Source organism: Tachysurus fulvidraco, chromosome 26, assembly GCF_022655615.1.
Source record: "Tachysurus fulvidraco isolate hzauxx_2018 chromosome 26, HZAU_PFXX_2.0, whole genome shotgun sequence".
NCBI lineage: Eukaryota > Metazoa > Chordata > Actinopteri > Siluriformes > Bagridae > Tachysurus > Tachysurus fulvidraco.
In genome coordinates, this window is record NC_062543.1 from 11739863 (window position 1) to 11759277 (window position 19415).

A 19415-nucleotide genomic window follows, 5' to 3' on the forward strand; every position below is an offset into this window, starting at 1 on the left:
ATGTCATCTCATTTCACTGTGTACTGCAACAGCTATAAATGGTTCAAATGACAATAAAACATTCTTGACTTGACTTGACTTGAAGAACCTGGAACTGTGATGTGGAAAAAATACAAACTGAACCAGCATGCCAAAATATACCACATCCCTGTTGTTTTGTATAACAACCCCATGGTACTAATAATACATTCATCAACTTAATACAGAAATAATATTGTGTACAAATGTTTACAGTTTAAAATATTTATCATACATGCTGTATACTAATAACCATAAAATGAGTGAAAAACACGGATAAGGCAACTCTGATTTGCCCTTAAACACTTTGCATTCCAGCCCCCACAATCGTTTTCCGGAAAACCCCGCCTCCTAACAAGTGATTGGCTAGTGTAAAACAACCTTAAACAACCTTAGCAACGCTAAGTAGTAGCGTCACCACAAGTTCTATTTTCATTGGCTGATATTGTTGCCTTACAAAAAAATAGGTGTATTTGATTGGCTGGATTTTATGTCAATCTTGTAGGCTTGGCTTTAATACGGCGCGAATCGCCGTTTTGGGAAGATGAGTGAGTTTTGTTAAGTGGGATGTTATGGTTTTATTTTTTGCCCAGAAACTGTTATGAAATACTTACATTTTACATGAATATGTTGGTCGTAGCCATACTGTTCTCTAGACTGAATAAACCGGTATTGTTTTGTTTCCTTATTACTGAATGCTTCCACCGGAAGTGTCATGGTTCTCCTCAGAGAAGGTCTGTGTCCAGGGTTGAGTGAAGACCTCATCAAGGTTCTACATGAAGGAGATGTTAGAACAGGTTCTGCTTCAGACATTATCCTCTTAACATTCAATAAATCATTGCTCTATTTAACCATATTTGTCTTTCAGTTGAGGACCTTATATTGTCTGACCCAGAGCAACTGGCCCTGAAATGCTCAGTGTCTTATAAGGTTTGTTATAATCTCAGTTGTACAACCAAATATCCAGCAATGTCTACACTCGGTGCACGTTTTGTCCGTATATTCGTCTTTCTGAGATGTTAAGTGAATTTGAATCCATAACCGTAGTTAATTCTGTCATTTCTAAACTCGACGTTACCTCAGAACTCAACTGTTCATCCATCTTCAGCGACTGCTTTGTTGTGGTCAGGGTCAACGTAACCAAACCCTGACTTTGTTTGGGGGAATAAATTAGAACAGGGAAAAAGAAACGTACGTAAGTAAGTTTTATCGATGAATCACATTTAAAAAAAAAAAAAACTTACCTAAGGAGACTAGGTATAAATGTCAGCTATTGCACAGAAGTTGGGATTTGTAACAAAAATGGGATGGTTTTTGATTAGAGGACTTCATTGTCATGCTGTTTTCATTTATGCGACTATAGATAAGTGCAAGACAAACGTGAAGTGTGTATCGAGTGCGTTTGATTTTTTTTTTTGAAGGCCTTGGTAGCAGTTCGACGTGTGCTCCTGGCTCAGCACGCGGCATTTCCTGTCTCAGGAGCCGACCTGTACGACGAGCTGCTGAGCTCCACTTCTATTCTGTCCACCGGAATCGCCAGGTGACTGCGTTCCCTCGCTGTCCTATACAGACAAAAGTGTGCAGACACTGCCAGTTGGGAAATAGCAAACAGTTAGGACCATTATTCCATGACTCGGATATGATTCCGGATTCACCGAAGGGCAAAGGGTACTTAAAAAGAAATGGTGGTTACTTTGTCTTTGTGCCAACATCATCAACTTTATCTGTCTATACACTTGGTCTTGTTTACCTGTAGAAAACTTGTGGAACCACAAGACTGTAGCCTGTTTGGTCACATTGTTAGTGTAATTTTTGTCTTTTAATGTTGCTTGGTGCACATCTGGGGCTAAAATATCTAAACTAGTAAGTGCTAACAGTGTGCTGATAAACATGTATCACCGCCATCAAACATGTATAACAGGGGAGACCGATCTTATCCGGAAAGGGCTGGTGTGGTTGCAGGGTTTCTATCAGGAGCCACCTCCGATTCCACTTGTTTACTTGGCTTTTAATACACTCATGTAAGGCTTTTCATTCTGTTTGCTTGGAATGAAAATCTGCCCCCACATCCACAGCCATTTTCGAACAAGACCAGACACACTGTTGATATGTAATAACACACTATATGGCTGAAGGTACGTGAGCGCCTGATCATCACACCAAAACCACAAGCATTGGCACAGATTCTGTCCCCATTCTTGTTTGCATAATCTGAGACCGTACTGTAAACTTGTATGTAAACTGGTTGCCATAGTAATAAAGTGTACCAAGTGTACAAACAATCTCTATTCTTAAGTCTGTTTTTCATCCTCTCTGTCTGTGTAGTGTGGACAAGCTGCTTGACTCGGGTCTGTACACAGGCGAGATCACTGAACTGTGCGGAGGACCAGGAACAGGTAAAACACAGGTGAGTGTTCCAATTTAAACCTCCAAAATGGATTAATATAGTGTGTTTGACTCATTTCATGTCCTACTACCCCAGGACCATCATCGGCTCCTTTTAGGTGGGCTCGTTTATCAGCATTTAGCTGAAAAATAAAAGTTAATAAATAAATATTCGCGGTGGTTACATAAACCAAATTCTTAGCAGATTGTATAAATGTTCTGTATTCAAATAATTTCTTCCTCAAGTCGAGGACTTTTCATGACCCTGAAATCAGCCGTTATACCTGTAGGTCTGGTGTTATTTAATTGGGTTTTCCTTCCGATCTTTTCTTCTCCCTTAGACGTGCTTCAGCGTAGCCGTCCATGTTGCCCAAGAGCTCAAGCAGAAGGTAACGTACATCGACACAAACGGAGGACTATACGCTAAACGGCTGCTTCAGATTCTCCAGCAGAAAACCGGCAATACAGCAGAGCAGGTAGGACATCCACCTTGCTCTGAACTGATCCCATCAGCACCACGATTTATTTTCATATACAGGGTTTACGGTATATTCTATATTTGTTGTTACTCTAGCTACACAGAGACTATTATTTTTGGATTGTAGATGTGTAGCTGTTGTAATGTAAGTGATAACATGAACATAGGTTTAAGTTAATAAGTAAATTGCGATTGTTGTAGATGAACGCTCTTCAGAGGATCGACGTGCTCCGAGTGTTTGACATCTTCACCTTACTGTCCTGCCTTCAAAATCTAAGAGCCAGCAGCCTCCAGAAGGTAAACTGATTGATTTTTAAAACTTATTTATGCTCACAAATATGTTCAAGTTTAATCTGACAACTTAATTTACTCAGGGATCAGTCGGCGTAGGTGGTTCGGTCAAAGCCGTGATTGTGGATTCCGTCTCGGCCGTGCTCTCACACATGCTTGGAGGGAAACAGAACGAAGGTTGACGCTTTTTTTTCTCATGCAGCCGAACGTCTGAGTCGGCTTCGATTTGTCTCATTCTGTATTTGTACTGTAGGTATGTCCTTGATGATGCAGGTGGCTACAGAGCTGAAAATAATCGCCAAAGAATTTAACGTAGCCGTTCTGGTGAGTATTTATCATAGCTGAGACTTGTTAGGGCTTTTCACACTGTGCTTGTATCTACGTACCAAACCCTGATTTTAATCCCGGCTAGAGGAACGTTTCACCTTAGAGACGTGGGGTTATTAAAGCTTGCTTCAACACCAAACAGTGTACAGTGTGACACGATGCTAAGCAATTTGATCGTGAACAGCATGCTCCTCATATCACGGGTTTTATACATACGTTACAGAAACCCAACAAGAGTCAGCATATGATGGAGAAAAGTCATAAAGTGATTGAAATGTGTCAATCGGAACAATTTGTGTGTCTCCGTAGGCTTTAAATAGCCAAGGAGACTTTTACAGAGCGACTGATATGAAGGTGCGAGACAAGCCGTTATCTTTACCGGTTGCATTTATTCAATTGTGGCAGACGACAGCTCAAATACACAAATAAGAGGATTAGGAATGCAATCAAGATTGTTGAACACCCACATGGATTAATCGTTAACCCCGGGTAAAGTACTAGCGATGCAAAACATAACAAAATAACCCAGGCTTCTGTTACAATGACCTCAGGTGAATTGTTTCAGGTGTGAAAAGCCCTTTTACCATGCAGGAAGAATTCCTTCCATTTGGTCAATCTAGTGCAAATTGTTGAACTGGATGGAATTCAGCTCCATATATGAATATATCGATGGCCAGGTGACCAATCATGTGACGCGAGATGGGAACAATCAGCTGAAGGCAGGACTGGGGCATTCATGGAGTCACGTTCCACGCACACGAATCCTCCTTCAGCGAACCGAGCAGCCCGGAGCTTCTTCCAGCTCACGTACTGCGACTCTTCTTAAATCCTCTCGGCGGGTCAGTTTTAACACCCAACAGCAAAAACACTTCAAATCACTCAACACGTTTGTCATTCTGAAGCCGAGACGACAAACTTGCATACGTTTTAGTCAGCTCCAGAAGTAATGGCACCCATGCTTTAAGTTGTTGGGTGTTGGTCGGGTAAATAGTTAAAGCCGCCATCACTTCAGTGATTTAGATTTCTTTCATGTTCACTGTGAGCTTGAACTCGTTATTGAGTCATTTATTCATAACCCAATCACTCACTCTTCTTGACCAAGGGTGCCAATAATTCTGGAGCTCAGTGTTGTGTGTGTGTGTGTGCATATAAGGAAACCCTTTCTAGATGTTTGTCAGTGAAACATGTTGCTGCCTGCTAAATTCTCTAGATGTTCATTAGAATCTTTTGTCGTTTTAAAGCCCTGCTACCTGACGGAGGAGTTTGACTTGAGCCCACAGCCTCAGGAAGAGTCACGACCTGGGTTTACTGGGAAGAGAAAACTGGACGCTGATTCATAAGAAGCTGCACTACTAACATTTAGGTAGCAAATATCATGATGTTAAATATATGTGCAGTAGGATAGCGCTAGGTTTATAAACAGTGCGAGATGTGTGTAGTAAGGAATGAAACAGGAAGGAAAAGAATCATCACCAGGTTGATTATACAGCACACCTTGAAACCTTTTATTCCTTTTTTTAACCACAGAAATTTGCCAACGATTATAATTTTCTGTTTACAGCTTTATCCGGGGCCAGTCGTTACTATAGTAACTGTACCTACATACGAATAATGCTAGCGTGTTGATATAAACCTCGCTGAAATAGAGAATGAATCAGATCTGTACTGTGGTAATAAATTCTATTCACCACCAAGAAGGGATTAATAACTTACCAGTCTTTCTATTTCCAGTTTGGTTGTAAATGGAAAAATACAGCGGTCAATGAGCCTGGGTGTTTACTTTAGTATTGAGAAGTGTTCTGTTTTGTTACATCATGGAATTAATTCAAGCGTTAAAAAGGTTCGATGTGACATTTGTTGCTATGTGCTAGTCTTTTAGAAACAGACACATCGTGTAATAATGCACACTGTTCCAAACTACGTGACATACTGCATCATGTTTTGTTTTTTTTTTTGTTAGTGTATAAAAATCATCTCCATCGCAAACAAAGAACTCCATTCTTATTATGTTGCTTTGGAAATCCAAGATAAGACGCCTCTAATGGACTATAGATAAGACTGACTAATCATAGCGCTTCCAGTCAGGTTGCTCGACGGCGCCTGCGGAATCGAGTAGTTTAGTGAAGTTTGTGATGATGGCACGAGCACGTTTAAAATGTCTAAGTTTAGACGGCGTGGATTTAGGAAATCATGCTGAAAACTATACAGTGTAAACCTTTACCTGCTTATGAGCTGGACAAATCCTGTAAAAAAGTGAGAAATCATCAGCAAGCTAGCTGATCTAGATAACTCACCAAGAACAGGGCCCAGGAGTGTGTGTGTGTGTGTGTGATATGCTTTGCATAGGCAAGCTACATTCTCTCCTGTTCTAGAAAACCAGTTTCTTATTCCATAAAAAAAAAAAAGACATTCAGCACATGATGCGCTCAAACATTACGTTTCTGCATAATAAAAAAACCTCTATCTATCCAGACAATGTGTACAAGGTGAGATCAGTGATGGCTTCTGCTGCACATATTAAGAAAAAACGAATCCTGTTTGGAAGTAGTGGAAAGCTTATGATGCTTTCGATACATTTCACAAGGGGAAGGTTTATTATTATTTTTTTTTTTGTAAAAGCACCATTGTTGAGAAACCATTTCAAAAGTAAAATATTTTTTCTGTAGATTCTTCTTCAGGACGGGTCTGTCTTTCAGCAAGGGGGAATCACTCTTCTTTTCCTGATGCACTGCCAGATCCAGTTGGAGCTGACTTTCTGGGCTTGGCTGTTCTCCTCTGGCTCGGCCAGCGTGTGTGTTGCAGAGGCAGCGGCGTAATCGGGAACTAGATCGCCGTCGTACGCCACAAAGTAGCGCCGCAGCTTGTCGAACTCCGGTACCGACTGTGGGAGGTACAGCTTTACACCGGTGAAGATGTTCAGCAGGGTCTGCAAACGTGGGTTCATGAGCAAATTCTAATGAATCATTTCAAGTAAGGAACAAAACGCATCACTTTGTGTTACAGGGAAAGAAAGTAACCACCCTGTTGTTGGTTATTTTCCTTTAAGAGCATGTCCTGAGGCGTTTTATTCCTCTTATAGCACAGGAACTTTAATCAGTTACTATTTTAGCTTACGAAAGAATGACAAGTTCTACTTTTTTATCCATTTGTGGTTAAATTTGATGACGTGAAATGTCCATGATAGCTATTCTGTTAGTGTTTATTACATCTTAATAAAGCTACAGCATTATCGAGTGCTGAGACTGAATATGTCACCTTCGTCATGCAAGACTGTGTGTTAATATAGTTTTTTTTTTTTGGGCGGAAACTTAACTAAACTTAGACTAAAACCTTCAAGGAGCTGAAATTGTTTAGAATGATTCTTGGTCTGTGGCTTCTTTTTACCATTTCAATGCATAATATAAAATGATCAAATAAATAACACTGACCTTTTCAGTCTGTGGGTCAGCTGCTTTAGACGGAGAGGCTTTTGCTTTGCTTTGCCCGTTGCTGCAAACGGTTTCGACCTTAATCTGAAACGAATCAGAGCAAGTGACCTGAGTAAAGTCCTGCAGGAGAGCAGAAGAATCTGTGCAAAGTGCAAGAACCTGTGGCACGCTCTGTGCACCACAGGAAATAAGATTTCTGTCCGTTTCCATATGCTGCAGACCTTCTTTGTTCCGTGTTCCTTAGCAGGCAGCTTCCTCTTGGCAGGAGACGGAGTTGCAGGTTTCTTGGGTTTCGCCGGATTCGGCTTTGGAGTGTGACCATTTTCTGTAACAGAAATATGGCATGAACTAAATTTACTCCACTCACATTTCTGAAGGCCGGGTTCTACACATCTTCCAAGAGATTTTGATTAATAACAGAGTGCCGAAACTTCTTGCGTTATCTGTAATCACTATTTGATGCCTAAACGATTTGAATGATGGATGTGGATGAAATCTGAAGTGATTTAGCATCGAAGAAGAACCAGGATTACAATACAACCTGAAACTTACTGGATTTCATCGAGCTCGCTGCTTCATTGGAGGTGGACGGTGAGCCACCGCCGCTGTCTCCTCCTGATGACTCCTTTTCATCTTTGATGCTTGTAGACGGCCCTGCTGTCACCTCGAAGTCGCACCGCTCCTTCGAGACTCGGTAAAGTTCCTACAAAGCGGACATTTTAATCATTGGTGCATTGAATTCACTCATCGAGAGGATTGCTTATGCCATTGCATGGTATTTCCAGGTAATCCTGATAAGTGACCAAGAACAAAGCTAACCTTAACTTACCTTAAATATTAAATTATTTGACTCTGGTTTTTCGTACACTATATGTCCCATAGTATGTGGACACCTCCCCAAACTGTTGTGAACATCACTGTTACACAGAGAAAGTCTTCGTGGCAGGGAATCTTATGGCTACAGCATACAATCTGTTCCAGCACAACGGTACCCCAGTGCACAAAGCAAGCTGCATTTAGACACGATATTTAGACAATGATCTGCATCCCTACAAAGCCCCCTCGGGAGGAAATGGAACACCAAATACACACAAGACTGTCTTTTTCCTTCTTACAAACTGGGACCAGCTCCTTATTAACGCATATAGTTTTGTTACATGTATATCCAGTGGTCAGGTGTCCACATACTTATGGCCACATAGTGCTGGTATGTAATTACATGCTTCTTAGTGTTGCCAAACCTTGAGCTGGTGAAGGTTGGTGGCCGTCTTCCAGTCCTTATCGTCACGCATCCGAGTGCACCGTGGAAAACGGATGGAGATGCCGTCGGCCGTGTGCATTTCCGACTTGGAGAACTCTGCTCCTGTGATCTCCCAAACTGGGGCTGTCTGTGAGCCAAGAGCAACATCCCGGGGTTAACAATTGCCCAAAAACATCACATCCCAGAGTGTTTTATTCCGTATAATACACAGAGTTTTTTATACACAATAGTTTTCCAGTTCTATAACGTCTTTCTAACCCCCTCCAGACGCTGGAGACTCCTTCCATAAAGTGTGAACATAAACCATCGCCATATGACCTGCTATAACTTTTTCATTCTTAAGTTACAGAACCTTTCTAATCTGTTTCAACTGTTACTATAGAAAAGATAACCTATTTTCAAAGTACACAAGTATTCAACACCTCTGATACACATCAGATTATTTTACCTCAGGATCTCGAATGAGAAAATCCGGATAGTAGTTCTTCACTATTTTTAGCCAGGGTGGGATCTTGCTGGGATCCTGTGAAGGAGAGAAATCAGAAACAGGTTTATTGGCCAAGTGTGTTGACACACACAAGGAATTTAGTTCCAGCTGTTTGTGACTCTCAAAAGTACAGATGTGAATAACACTATACTATACAAAAATAATACAGACTATACAAGACAATGCAGATGTGATACAATAGATATGAGTATTAAATATGAATACAGAATATGACCGATCAGTTATGTACATAAAGTGTGGGAAGTGTGAATAACAATATTGTGCAATAATATGCTTTTTGTACAATATGCAGCAGCAGTAGTGTGTGTAACATATCACAGATGATGTGATTTTTCCTGCCCGGTTTCTGGTTCTTGCGTCGTTCAAGTCCTGGGAAGTGGGCGGGGGGGGACACCAATTATTTTTTCTGCTGTTTTAACCCTTCGTTGCAGTCTGATTCTGTCCTGTTTTGTTGCTGCACCAAACCAGTTGGTGATGGGTGTGAACAGGACAGATTCAATGACTGCAGTGTAGAACATCAACAGCTCCTTTGGCAGGCCGTACTTCCTTAATTAGAAAGTACATCCTCTGCTGGGCCTTTTTGATGATAGAGTTTATTTTGCACTCCCTTTTCAGGTCTTGGGAAATGGTAGTGCACAGAAACTTGAAGGCATTTACATTTACAGCATTTGGCAGACGCCCTTATCCAGAGTGACGTACATAAGTGCTTAAATCTCTAACACTGAATACATTAATGCTGGCTCACTAGGTTACATACTTAAGATACCATGAGTTTAAAACATTGAAAAAGTGTCAGGTTTTTTTTTTAAGGATAAGGAAAGAAGTGCTAGTTGAAGTGTTTCCCGAATAAGTAGGTCTTCAGCCGCCACTTGAAAATAGCCAGTGACTCAGCTGTCCGGACCTCTAGGGGAAGTTCATTCCACCACCTTGGTTCCAGAACAGAGAAGAGTCTTGTAGTATACTTGCCTCTTACCCTGAGAGATGGTGGAACCAGTCGAGCAGTGCTGGTAGATCGGAGGTTGGGGCGTGCAGTGCGAGGGGTGATGAGGGCTTTGAGGTAAGAGGGATCTGGTCTGTTTTTGGCTTTGTAGGCCAGCATCAGTGTTTTGAATCTGATGCGTGCAGCTACCGGAAGCCAGTGGAGGGATCGCAGCAGCGGGGTGGTATGCGAGAACTTTGGCAGGTTGAAAACAAGCCGGGCAGCTGCATTTTGGATCATTTGCAGAGGACGGATTGCAGTGCATTGCAGTAATCCAGTCTAGAAATGACAAGAGACTGAACTAGTACCTGAGCAGTCTGTGTGGACAAAAATGATGGAATCCTTCTAATGTTGTAGAGAAGAAACCGACATGAGCTGGTGAGCCACTGACAGATGGAAGGGGGTATAGTGAACCTTAGGAGTTTGGAGTGGAGAATTTCCGGAATGATTGTATTAAAAGCTGAACTGAAGTCGACAAAGAGAATCATGTCCGTAAGCTTCGTTACGTGATCCGCACGGTGCAAGTGGAAGCCCGAGAGAAGTAATCCACTGTCCGGGATTGAGTGACCGAGCCAAGTTTCGGTAAAACAAAGAGCGAATTATCTGTCTTGTTAATGGGGTTAAGAGCACTGACAGACATGAAGAGCTAAAGAAGTGCTCAGGATGGGCTTGATTTTTTTCTTTCTTTACCTTGCCGATTTTAATGACGTCCAGCTCCTTCTGCAGTCTGGCTAGTGTGGCGTCGTCGTAGCCACCGGAGCATTTCGTCACCGTGCACCATTTCTTTGAGTCAGGATCATAGCAGCCCATGAGGAAACTGGACATAATTCCACCTAGGTAGAACAATAGGATTGGCAAGGCTACAGTTAGCTTGGATATTGTATGATGACAATTTCTGGGCCAGAAAACAAATGTTAACCCAGGCCTTAAATGAGTTAGGTGGAGGTTATTGGAAATTACTGCTGTTTTTTCCCCTTCTTTTTTCTAAATAAATAAATAAATGATGTACTATTAAGTAGGCCATCTTACATACCTTTTGAACCTGTTCCATAAAACGCCCCCAAAACCACCAAATCTGCAGTGTCGGCCATTGCTCCTTCATTCAGATAGTCTTTCTTCACCTTCAGCCAGTGGCGTTTCCCAGGTTCGTACATCCCCTGTGATCAGAGATCAGCTCTCACTCACACTCCACATACAGCAACACCATTCTGATTGCTAGAGCCTCCAACTCAGAGTTCTTTTACCTTGACGTCTTTCAGAACGAGTCCCTCCAGTCCCTCTCTGATGACTCGTGTGATCATTTCAGCCAGGTCAGCAGCTCTCTATCAGAACACAACCCTGTGTTTATTCTCGTTTGTTCATGAAGCTGGTTTATTATCAAGAAGCATCCAATCACATCTTATAGTGTAAATAGGAAACGTAAAAGGAAGACGTACCGTGACGTGCTTCATCTCGGAAAACAGGATCCTGTCCGGAACTTCCACCATGTTGTCATGAAGAAATTTTCTTCTCTCGCAGAGCGGCCTGCAAAGCACAATGAAATCTTACAGAATGGATGCTACAAAAATAAAGATTAACGAGAATAAACGGAAAGATTTGTTGCATTAGTTTAATCACACTCGTTTCAACAGGTAAAAGAATTGAACAGGTGTTAACGAAGCACTTACTTGTCCATGAGACTGACGCCATTGAAATAAATGCAGTCGAAAACAAACAGGCAGACTTGTGCGTCTTGAAACGCCGCTTTCTGAAACGCAGACAGAAACGTCATCGGTTATCTTTAATATCATTTCACCTGTCCTAAGCTGTGAACTCTGCTTACTAAGCCATGCTTACTTTGTGAACACCTAATGTCCCGAACGGTAGAGGCTTACTAGTCTTGGTATCAATCAGGAGAACTTCAGCGTCTAGAATCATGCTGTGGCCTCCGGCAAACGCCAGAGGAATAAACTCTTTAAAATGCGCCACCTAGGAAGATACACAAGACAAGACCGCCTCGCATGTGAGTTGAACCGAACATCGTGAGGATTTCTACCAGGGTGAATTTGATTCGGGTGTCGTACCTTGTGAGGCAGCACAGGTTTGAGGCTGCGGCTGAAGTAGCTGAAATGATCTCCGTTCTTGTGCACTTGCACGCGCTCGCCATCGTACTTGATCTCCGAGTACATTCCATTGGGGCATTTCTTCATGGCGTACTCAATGGACTTGCAGGCTTCTGCCTGGAAGAAGCAGCACAACAAATCAACACTCATTGGTCTCTCGGCTTAAGTACGTTGACGCTTCATGCAAATGACTATTAAGGAAGAGCCCTGACCAGCATTGGCTGCACGGGGGTCATAAGTGTGGCCTCGATACTCAAGAGCTTTCTCGGGCCCCCTCCGTTGGACGCCTCCTCCTGATTGCGCAGGACTCTGTCGACCACGTCACCAAGGTTCCTAGAGGCTTTGAAGGCGTCGTAGGCGTTGGGGTCTAGAGCATCCAGGCTGCATAGAAAAACAGCTCGGCATTTGTTGATTGGGACAAAAGGTGATGTTAATTATTTCAGTTAGTGGGATGAAAGACTTACACGTGTTTGGCACCAGAATTAATCTTCAGGTCATGTTTCACTAGACGGATGTAACATTTCAAGTCGTTCCCTGTGCATCTGGTAACCAGAAAAAAGAGAAACATATTTGGTTTTGATATAAATAAACCAAAAACAAAGTACATTTGTATGTTAACAATATTGCAAGGCTCACTTTTTTGCAATGGCCTCCAGCTCTGCCTGCTGCTCATCTTCTTTAGTAAGCTTAGCCAAGCGTGTTAGAGAAGCGTCCACTTCCTGGATGGTCAGCAGACTCTTGGTTGAAGGAGGAAAAGACTTGCAATCTTCGAAAAACATCCGCACTGTCTCCGAGACGTCTCCCTTTGTTGGACACCAAAAATGAAAGTTGTTTTTATGCAACTTTTCAAGCGCACTCCAAATATATGTATGTTTAGGAGTTAGAGGACTGACCTGTTCTAGGTCGCGCACCATGTCGTCCTGGTTGCAGTCAAGGATGCGGCTGAAGAGTTTCACGATTTGCTTGTCGTTGAGGTTGTAAACGCTTTTCACAACGCCTGGGAGGAGCAGCTTCACTGTCAGGTAGAGATCGCCCATAAACTTGTCTTTTGTAGGAGGAACACAGTGAAGAAGAAGAAGAAGATGATGGTTGCTCCAGTTGAATTGAAACAATAGGAAACCACAGTCTCTGACATAACCTTAAATGTATATCTTTTGTGAGTAGATCCTACCTCCACCAGAGCCCTTCTTTAGGAAGTTTTTGATGATCTCCGTCTTCGCGTTGTAGCTAGACTTCTCGGCCACCATGGCGCAAAGCTTGCGGAACTCGCGGAACAAGCAGTCCTTATGGTCGGGCTGGCAAAACTGAGCAGACAAGACGCTGCCCTGAGAGGCTTTGGCAGGAGACGGACCTGGACTCGATGAGGAGGAACCTGCCTTTGTTGCTGTGGAAGACGGAGAGTGTGAGCAAATTATTGAGCTAACAGAAAAAAAGCAAATTTCAAAAGCATTTTGATCGATCTAAAAATTTATTCTCTAAAAACACACCGTAGTTCGTCTTACACTATAGCAGTTCAAACAAATATAATAGAATAAATTCATACTTATTCTATTACTCTGTACTGTCAAGTGAAATGTCTAACATGAGACTTATGATAGTACAGATAGTAAAGACTGTACTGAAAACTAACAGACCCATGTGAACATTTTTTTTAATAACAATATTTCCTGAAGGCTTTACTGAGAATTTACAGTACTGTAAGTGTTAGCATAACTCCTGTTTGCCTAAGCTCCACCGAATACCTGTGAAACCGGAAAACTTGCGTGGCGCGTTCACTGTCGGATCGGCAAGAGGAGCTGATATCTGCCCACTGGTGTTTAACTTGGCTTGCACCTTCTTCTTTGGACTTGCGTTAGCCTTGGCAGCTAGATCTGATCAGACAAGAGAGAAGGAATGTATAAGCATTTCAAACATCCCTGAGTGTTTTTCTCCATGCAGCTCGCAATACATACCTGCTACAAGCTTATTGATCAGCTCTTTATCCTCATTCTGCAATTCCTCCCAGCCCTCCAGATCAGTAATGTCCTCGATCTTCTTGGTTGTGGCCCGTGCGCGTTCAAGCTTCTCGAAGATGCACTTTACGTGATACCACTCCTTCATCTCTCCGGCAGACTCACTGAAGGGGTTGGGCACGATCTTCCCGATGCGTAGCAACCCCTTCATGATCTTGTCCTTGCACTTTTTACAACCTGCCTGGCCTCGCTTCGCATACTCCACGCAGAATCTCTGCTCTGCCATGGTCGAACGGTCGTCCTGCCACACGGCCCGAGAGACGGCAAAGTAAGATAAAGACGTGAGACCGAAGTGTCTTGATGGTTGTCTTTCTGTCAAGGCAAAGCCCCAAGCCAAAGCTTGGATCAGAGGGCTTCTGCACTGCTGGAGTGGATGTGTACCTTGTGTCTGGCACAGACGGAAAGTCCTACAGAGGGTTCTAGCTGTCCTGCAAAAACCGAGCCCGTGCATCCAGGTTACATTGGAAAGTGGGACATCTCACACAAGGCAGTGTGATTTCTACAAGACAGGATGTGTATATATGTATACATGTATAAATCTTTACTTTCACAAGGCACGTGGCAGTTTTGCTTCAACGCGATGACGTCACACGAATAAACAGGAACTATTTTCGATCGGAAACTCATCATAATAATAATATATAATCTAATAAAAGTTACTAACTTTTACACCCAAAACAACACCAGTCCTTACATTTTGAAAAACAATGCATACACTTACAAATTAACCAAAGGCGTTAACAAACCCATCGAGTTGAGTAAAATTCTAAAAGCTGTTTAACAACCAAACTACATATTCTTGTTACCACGACAACCAAACTACATATTGTTACCACGACAACCAAACTAGCTATAAGTTGTTATACACCATATAGCAGCTTCAGTATAAGGTTTCATCCAGAATATCCCATATTGTACACATAAGTGCGCTACATAGGGTGTCTAAAGAACATTATACTAGAAGTAGTGCACTTTATATAGGGCGCACAGGAGGATTTAGTATTCAGCCTTGAGGCTAATGCTAACTGGTGAAGCTAATGCTGCATCGATACGTATTAAAACGATCGTACAGGTTCTAACACCAACGAATCCGTCTTACCCCTTTGGTGTTCGTTTTCACTTCTTAACCTTATTAAGATTTTCTTCCTTCTGTATGAAATGGCGTGTAGAACAGAGCTATCGCGCTCACTGCATAGTGCGTTCCCCTTTAAGTCAAACACACGCGCTTCCTCTTTGTTTGTATGCGCTTCCTGCGCTCTGCGCATGCGTAGGATTATTTTTGACCCAAAAAAAAAAAAAAACACTTGCTCAGGACTATAAAGGGGCTGCAGAGGAAATCTAACCATCTAATCTAATTGCTTTTACGTATTTAAATGCATTTAATTATGTAGACATTTGCCATGAATTTAGCAATCAGATCAACATAATTTATGGCATTCACTGATTATTAAAAACAAAAGCACACAAGAGTAGAGTCTCACATCCACCATAAACTCGTGCAATGAAGATTTTGGACCTTCACTGAGATGAGGCCGACTCTGAGAATCCTGGGGCATCTAGAGATCTACCAGCTCCAGTTAGACTCTGTGATACTAAAGAGATATGATCTCCATGTGATCTTTTAAATCAATACAACATTTATCAGACTGTATATTTATAATCACACCCTCCAGTGTCACCCATATGAGGATGAGGTTCCCCTTTGTGTCTGGTTCCTCTCAAGGTTTCTCCCTTTACCATCTAAAGGAGTTTTTACTCACCACTGCTGCCCGAGTCACCTCAGAGTTGCTCATTGTGGACAAATACAAACATTGTGAACTAAATCTATCTAATATTAATCTTGAATTTTCTATTCTATTATTCTTTATATTATTCTTTATATTAACCTTTTGTTCTATGTTTATGTTCTGTAAAGCTGCTTTGAGACGATGTCAATTGTAAAAAGTGCTATACAAATAAACTTGAATTGAGTAAACTCTTAGAATCAGAATAAAGATGATTCTGATTCTGAGAGTTTATGGTGGATGTGTTAGGTAAGCCACTGGTTCCTTTTTTAACGTTTATGGTCAAGTTCCTAGTCTCACCACTGATTTGCATTGTAGACCATTATGTTAATACATTTTCAGCTTAGTGTGAGCGGCCGTTTCCAAAAACACTGGGCGAGCTGGTCAAACAGCTGGACTACATTTTGCAGCATCCTTATTAATGACTAAATCCATCAACACGAGTCAGAGGCAATTGCATCCATTTTGTGTTATTTTCTTATAAACAGTTCCCCCATGATGGCGTGTTAGTACTGTAGCTGTGACTGAGATGTTCTCTAAGCTTGGCCATCTTGGCTTGTGTAATTTTCATATTCAAGAAAATGGAGTCTTCTTAAAACTGTCATACTTTGTGCTACACATAATATATAACGCTGTACAAACAGGTGATTCCTCTTCTTAGACATAAGCACACAATTGGCTGTATGCTTGTATGCTTATATGCTTTTACGGATGACCCTGCAGAGCATTCAGCAGGCTGCGTTGCTAATAGCCCCGTTCTGACTGAACAGACCACATGGTTCCATCTGCTGTTGATATGACTTATGGGCCATCTGTGCCCATTACCCATCAAACCAGACCTGGTGTCCCAGATGAACAGGTCACTGTGGCACACACCCTGATATTATGGGTATGGCCCATGGAGATAGATGACCCCATCATACTGGGATGTTTGGCTGTGTAATAGCCACCTGGGACCACCCAGTTTCAAACTGAAATATCTTAGTATGTCTATCAGTCCTCAATAATCCTTAACATATGTATACTGTCTGTAATTTTGCCAAACATAACAGTAGTTTGTTATAGCCAACAAGCTTAGTTTTGATCTCCTATGAACACATTTTTAGATTTTACATATCCTAAATTAAACAGGACAACTCTTAAATTCTTAAGGCTGGGTGAGTGGAACATTTTGAATCCTGGAGATAAGACAAGTATTACATATAGACTATAGCTATTTTTCTCCCAAGAAAAATAATGTAAAAATAAAAATACAGTTTTCTGTCTTCCTGTGTCCCTTACTAGACAGTCTCATAAGTCGTCCCGAAAATATACATCTCATGTTTTGTGCGAATCCATCCATCATTTGTTATAGCTATATAAGTAAATGAAGCCAGGCCTCACAGTGAATTATTGGCAGGCAGCAGCCTTCATAACAGTTCTCCAAAAACATTAATAGATCATTTTATATAAAAATATTAAAAGCAAAATCTGTTTAAAATTGCTTGCATTTCTTCAACACCCCAAAAGATGTCAGCATTTCTCTCACACAAAAATAAGTACAGTTTTTTTTATTAATAAATAAATAAATAAATAAATAAATAATAATAATAATAATAATAATAATAAAAAACCTGTTCTCTGTCTACACCAGGGTCTTCATTAAATTTTGAAATCTGTTCATTTTTATCATTCTTTAACAGGCACCATCCTAGCGCTCAGAGCTACTTTCATTTCATCTCAACATGAGGCATGGAAATTTGATCATCATTTGAACTGTTTTGGTTTGATAGCCAAAGACGTGATTTACACCCATCCACCTCTTCACCTCATTTCAGAGCCCACATGCTGGATCATCAAAGCCGAAGTCCAGGACTATTATTTATGACTCTTTTTACAATCCTGCCTCAATTCCCAAGATTAAATCTTTCAAAATCATCCTGGTGCTTATTGGTTCTGTGACTGACTGATGTAAAGGACTCTGCTGGTGTGCCATCCTGTGGTTGGAGCATCATATATATATATATATATATATCTGCATAATTCAGTTAAAGCATGGACAATCCCAGGCAATCAGTCTCATTCGGCAGTTGCTGCAGTCTACTGAGTTTTATGTCGTACCTGATGTATAGGCTTTAAAAACAAAAAACAACCATTTAAATCATAAAATGGAAATGTTCAATAAATTGAATTTAGCACATTTATAACCAGCATGTGGTTATGGATACGATCTATCAAAGATCACCAATGTCTTGTAAAATGATTCATCAATATCTATCTAAGTCTTAACCTCCTGGCAGATGCGAACAAGTTTTAGGACTTTAGACCTTTAGATCCCGCTCTCAACATGTATATATTTTTAAATGAGTTTAAAAAATATAGAAAAATTGAAATATACATTGGACCCATCCAGGACACTCCCTCTTTGAACTGTTGCCATCTGGTCGGCGCTACAGAGCCCTGAGCTCCAGAACGACCAGACATAGGAACAGTTTCTTCCCTCAAGCAATCCACCTGATGAACAATTAACACCATGGAACACACAACTCCTAATATTTGCACTATGTATACCTCAATTGTACATTTCATATTTGCACTCTGTACATACATGCATACATATTGTCTGTACTGTTTACTTCAACTGCACACTTCACAATTGCACATGTGTACATACAAGTTGTATATATTGTATACTTATTTGCATATGTATATTTCATATGTTTATTTAAACTGCACATTTCACACCTGTAAATGTGTACATACAATTTCTTCTATACTGCATATGACATCCTGTTACACTGTGGAGATTATGTCACTAAGACAAATTCCTCGCATGTGTAAACATGCCTGGCAATAAAGCTGATTCTGATTCTAATTCTGAATTGGTTTAGGAATTTGACAAATGACCAACATTAGAACAGCTGTCCTTGACAATTGGTGCTGACTATTTTCCAGCATTGTTGACCCATTGCTCTTGGCAAATCGTCTTCAGTTCCCGGTCGTTAATGAGGGTCCTTCTGATGGACTCGCAATTTCAGAATCCTCCACGGTTGCTTAATGGGTTTCAAGCATGCTCTATGTTTAGGGGTTTTACAAAAAAACCCACCACCATGTCTCACTGTGGCTACAGTATGTTACTCTCAGGATCATAATTTTCCTTCATCCAACACCATGAGCTTAATTGTAATGAACCACTGCCTACAAATAAGGCTACTTATTTGTTATGCCTACTCCTAAGACCTTTTGACCTTATGAGCTCTTTTAAGAGTTAAGATGCTTTTATGCACAGACACACAAGGAAGTTGTTGTGGTTTTTAATGTGCTCTGTGTACATACTTATATTTACATACATATATACGTATCTGGCATTAGAACATTCATTCGTTCATTTTCTACCGCTTATCCGAACTTCTCGGGTCACGGGGAGCCTGTGCCTATCTCAGGCGTCATCGGGCATCAAGGCAGGATACACCCTGGATGGAGTGCCAACCCATCGCAGGGCACACACACACACACACACACACACACACACACGCACACACACACACACACACACACAATTTTCCAGAGATGCCAATCAACCTACCATGCATGTCTTTGGACCGGGGGAGGAAACCAGAGTACCCGGAGGAAACCCCCGAGGCACGGGGAGAACATGCAAACTCCACACACACGGGAATCGAACCCCCAACCCTGGAGGTGTGAGGTGAACGTGCTCACCACTACGCCACCGTGCCCCCGGCATTAGAACAGTAAACATTTAAATAGTACATATTTACATATTTACATAGTACTTGAGAAAGAGGCAGTAATTACTTTCTTAGACACCCACCATATGAATGCTGTTTTAATGATCTATCTGA

At 41.4% G+C, this 19415-nt stretch overlaps 2 protein-coding genes across 5 annotated transcripts; one reads left to right on the forward strand and one right to left on the reverse strand.

Moving 5' to 3' along the window:
* The first annotated feature begins 529 nt into the window (after nucleotides 1-529).
* On the forward strand, nucleotides 530-6751 carry rad51d (RAD51 paralog D). Its single transcript, XM_027178682.2, has 11 exons — nucleotides 530-815; nucleotides 887-948; nucleotides 1440-1558; nucleotides 2344-2425; nucleotides 2745-2879; nucleotides 3083-3178; nucleotides 3256-3349; nucleotides 3426-3496; nucleotides 4177-4338; nucleotides 4741-4862; nucleotides 6166-6751. The coding sequence occupies exons 1-10, from the start codon at nucleotides 734-736 to the stop codon at nucleotides 4837-4839; spliced, it is 1002 nt and encodes a 333-aa protein (XP_027034483.1). The 5' UTR covers nucleotides 530-733; the 3' UTR covers nucleotides 4840-4862; nucleotides 6166-6751.
* On the reverse strand, nucleotides 6071-15779 carry lig3 (ligase III, DNA, ATP-dependent). 4 transcript variants are annotated; one of them, XM_027178676.2, is made up of 21 exons: nucleotides 15550-15779; nucleotides 13730-14288; nucleotides 13520-13648; nucleotides 12949-13161; nucleotides 12671-12822; nucleotides 12414-12580; nucleotides 12242-12319; nucleotides 11990-12158; nucleotides 11739-11894; nucleotides 11512-11643; nucleotides 11343-11422; nucleotides 11112-11199; nucleotides 10920-10997; nucleotides 10709-10832; nucleotides 10366-10508; nucleotides 8637-8711; nucleotides 8169-8315; nucleotides 7480-7630; nucleotides 7149-7252; nucleotides 6928-7011; nucleotides 6071-6425 (listed from the first exon to the last, which is right to left on the reverse strand). In XM_027178676.2, the coding sequence occupies exons 2-21, from the start codon at nucleotides 14238-14240 to the stop codon at nucleotides 6192-6194; spliced, it is 3015 nt and encodes a 1004-aa protein (XP_027034477.1). In that variant the 5' UTR covers nucleotides 14241-14288; nucleotides 15550-15779; the 3' UTR covers nucleotides 6071-6191. The 4 variants fall into 4 exon arrangements, with proteins under 4 accessions (XP_027034477.1, XP_027034482.1, XP_027034479.1 ...); XM_027178681.2 differs by having other exon boundaries at nucleotides 13730-14217; nucleotides 15550-15730; XM_027178678.2 differs by lacking the exon at nucleotides 15550-15779 and adding an exon at nucleotides 14889-15184.
* Nucleotides 15780-19415: the final 3636 nt, after the last annotated feature.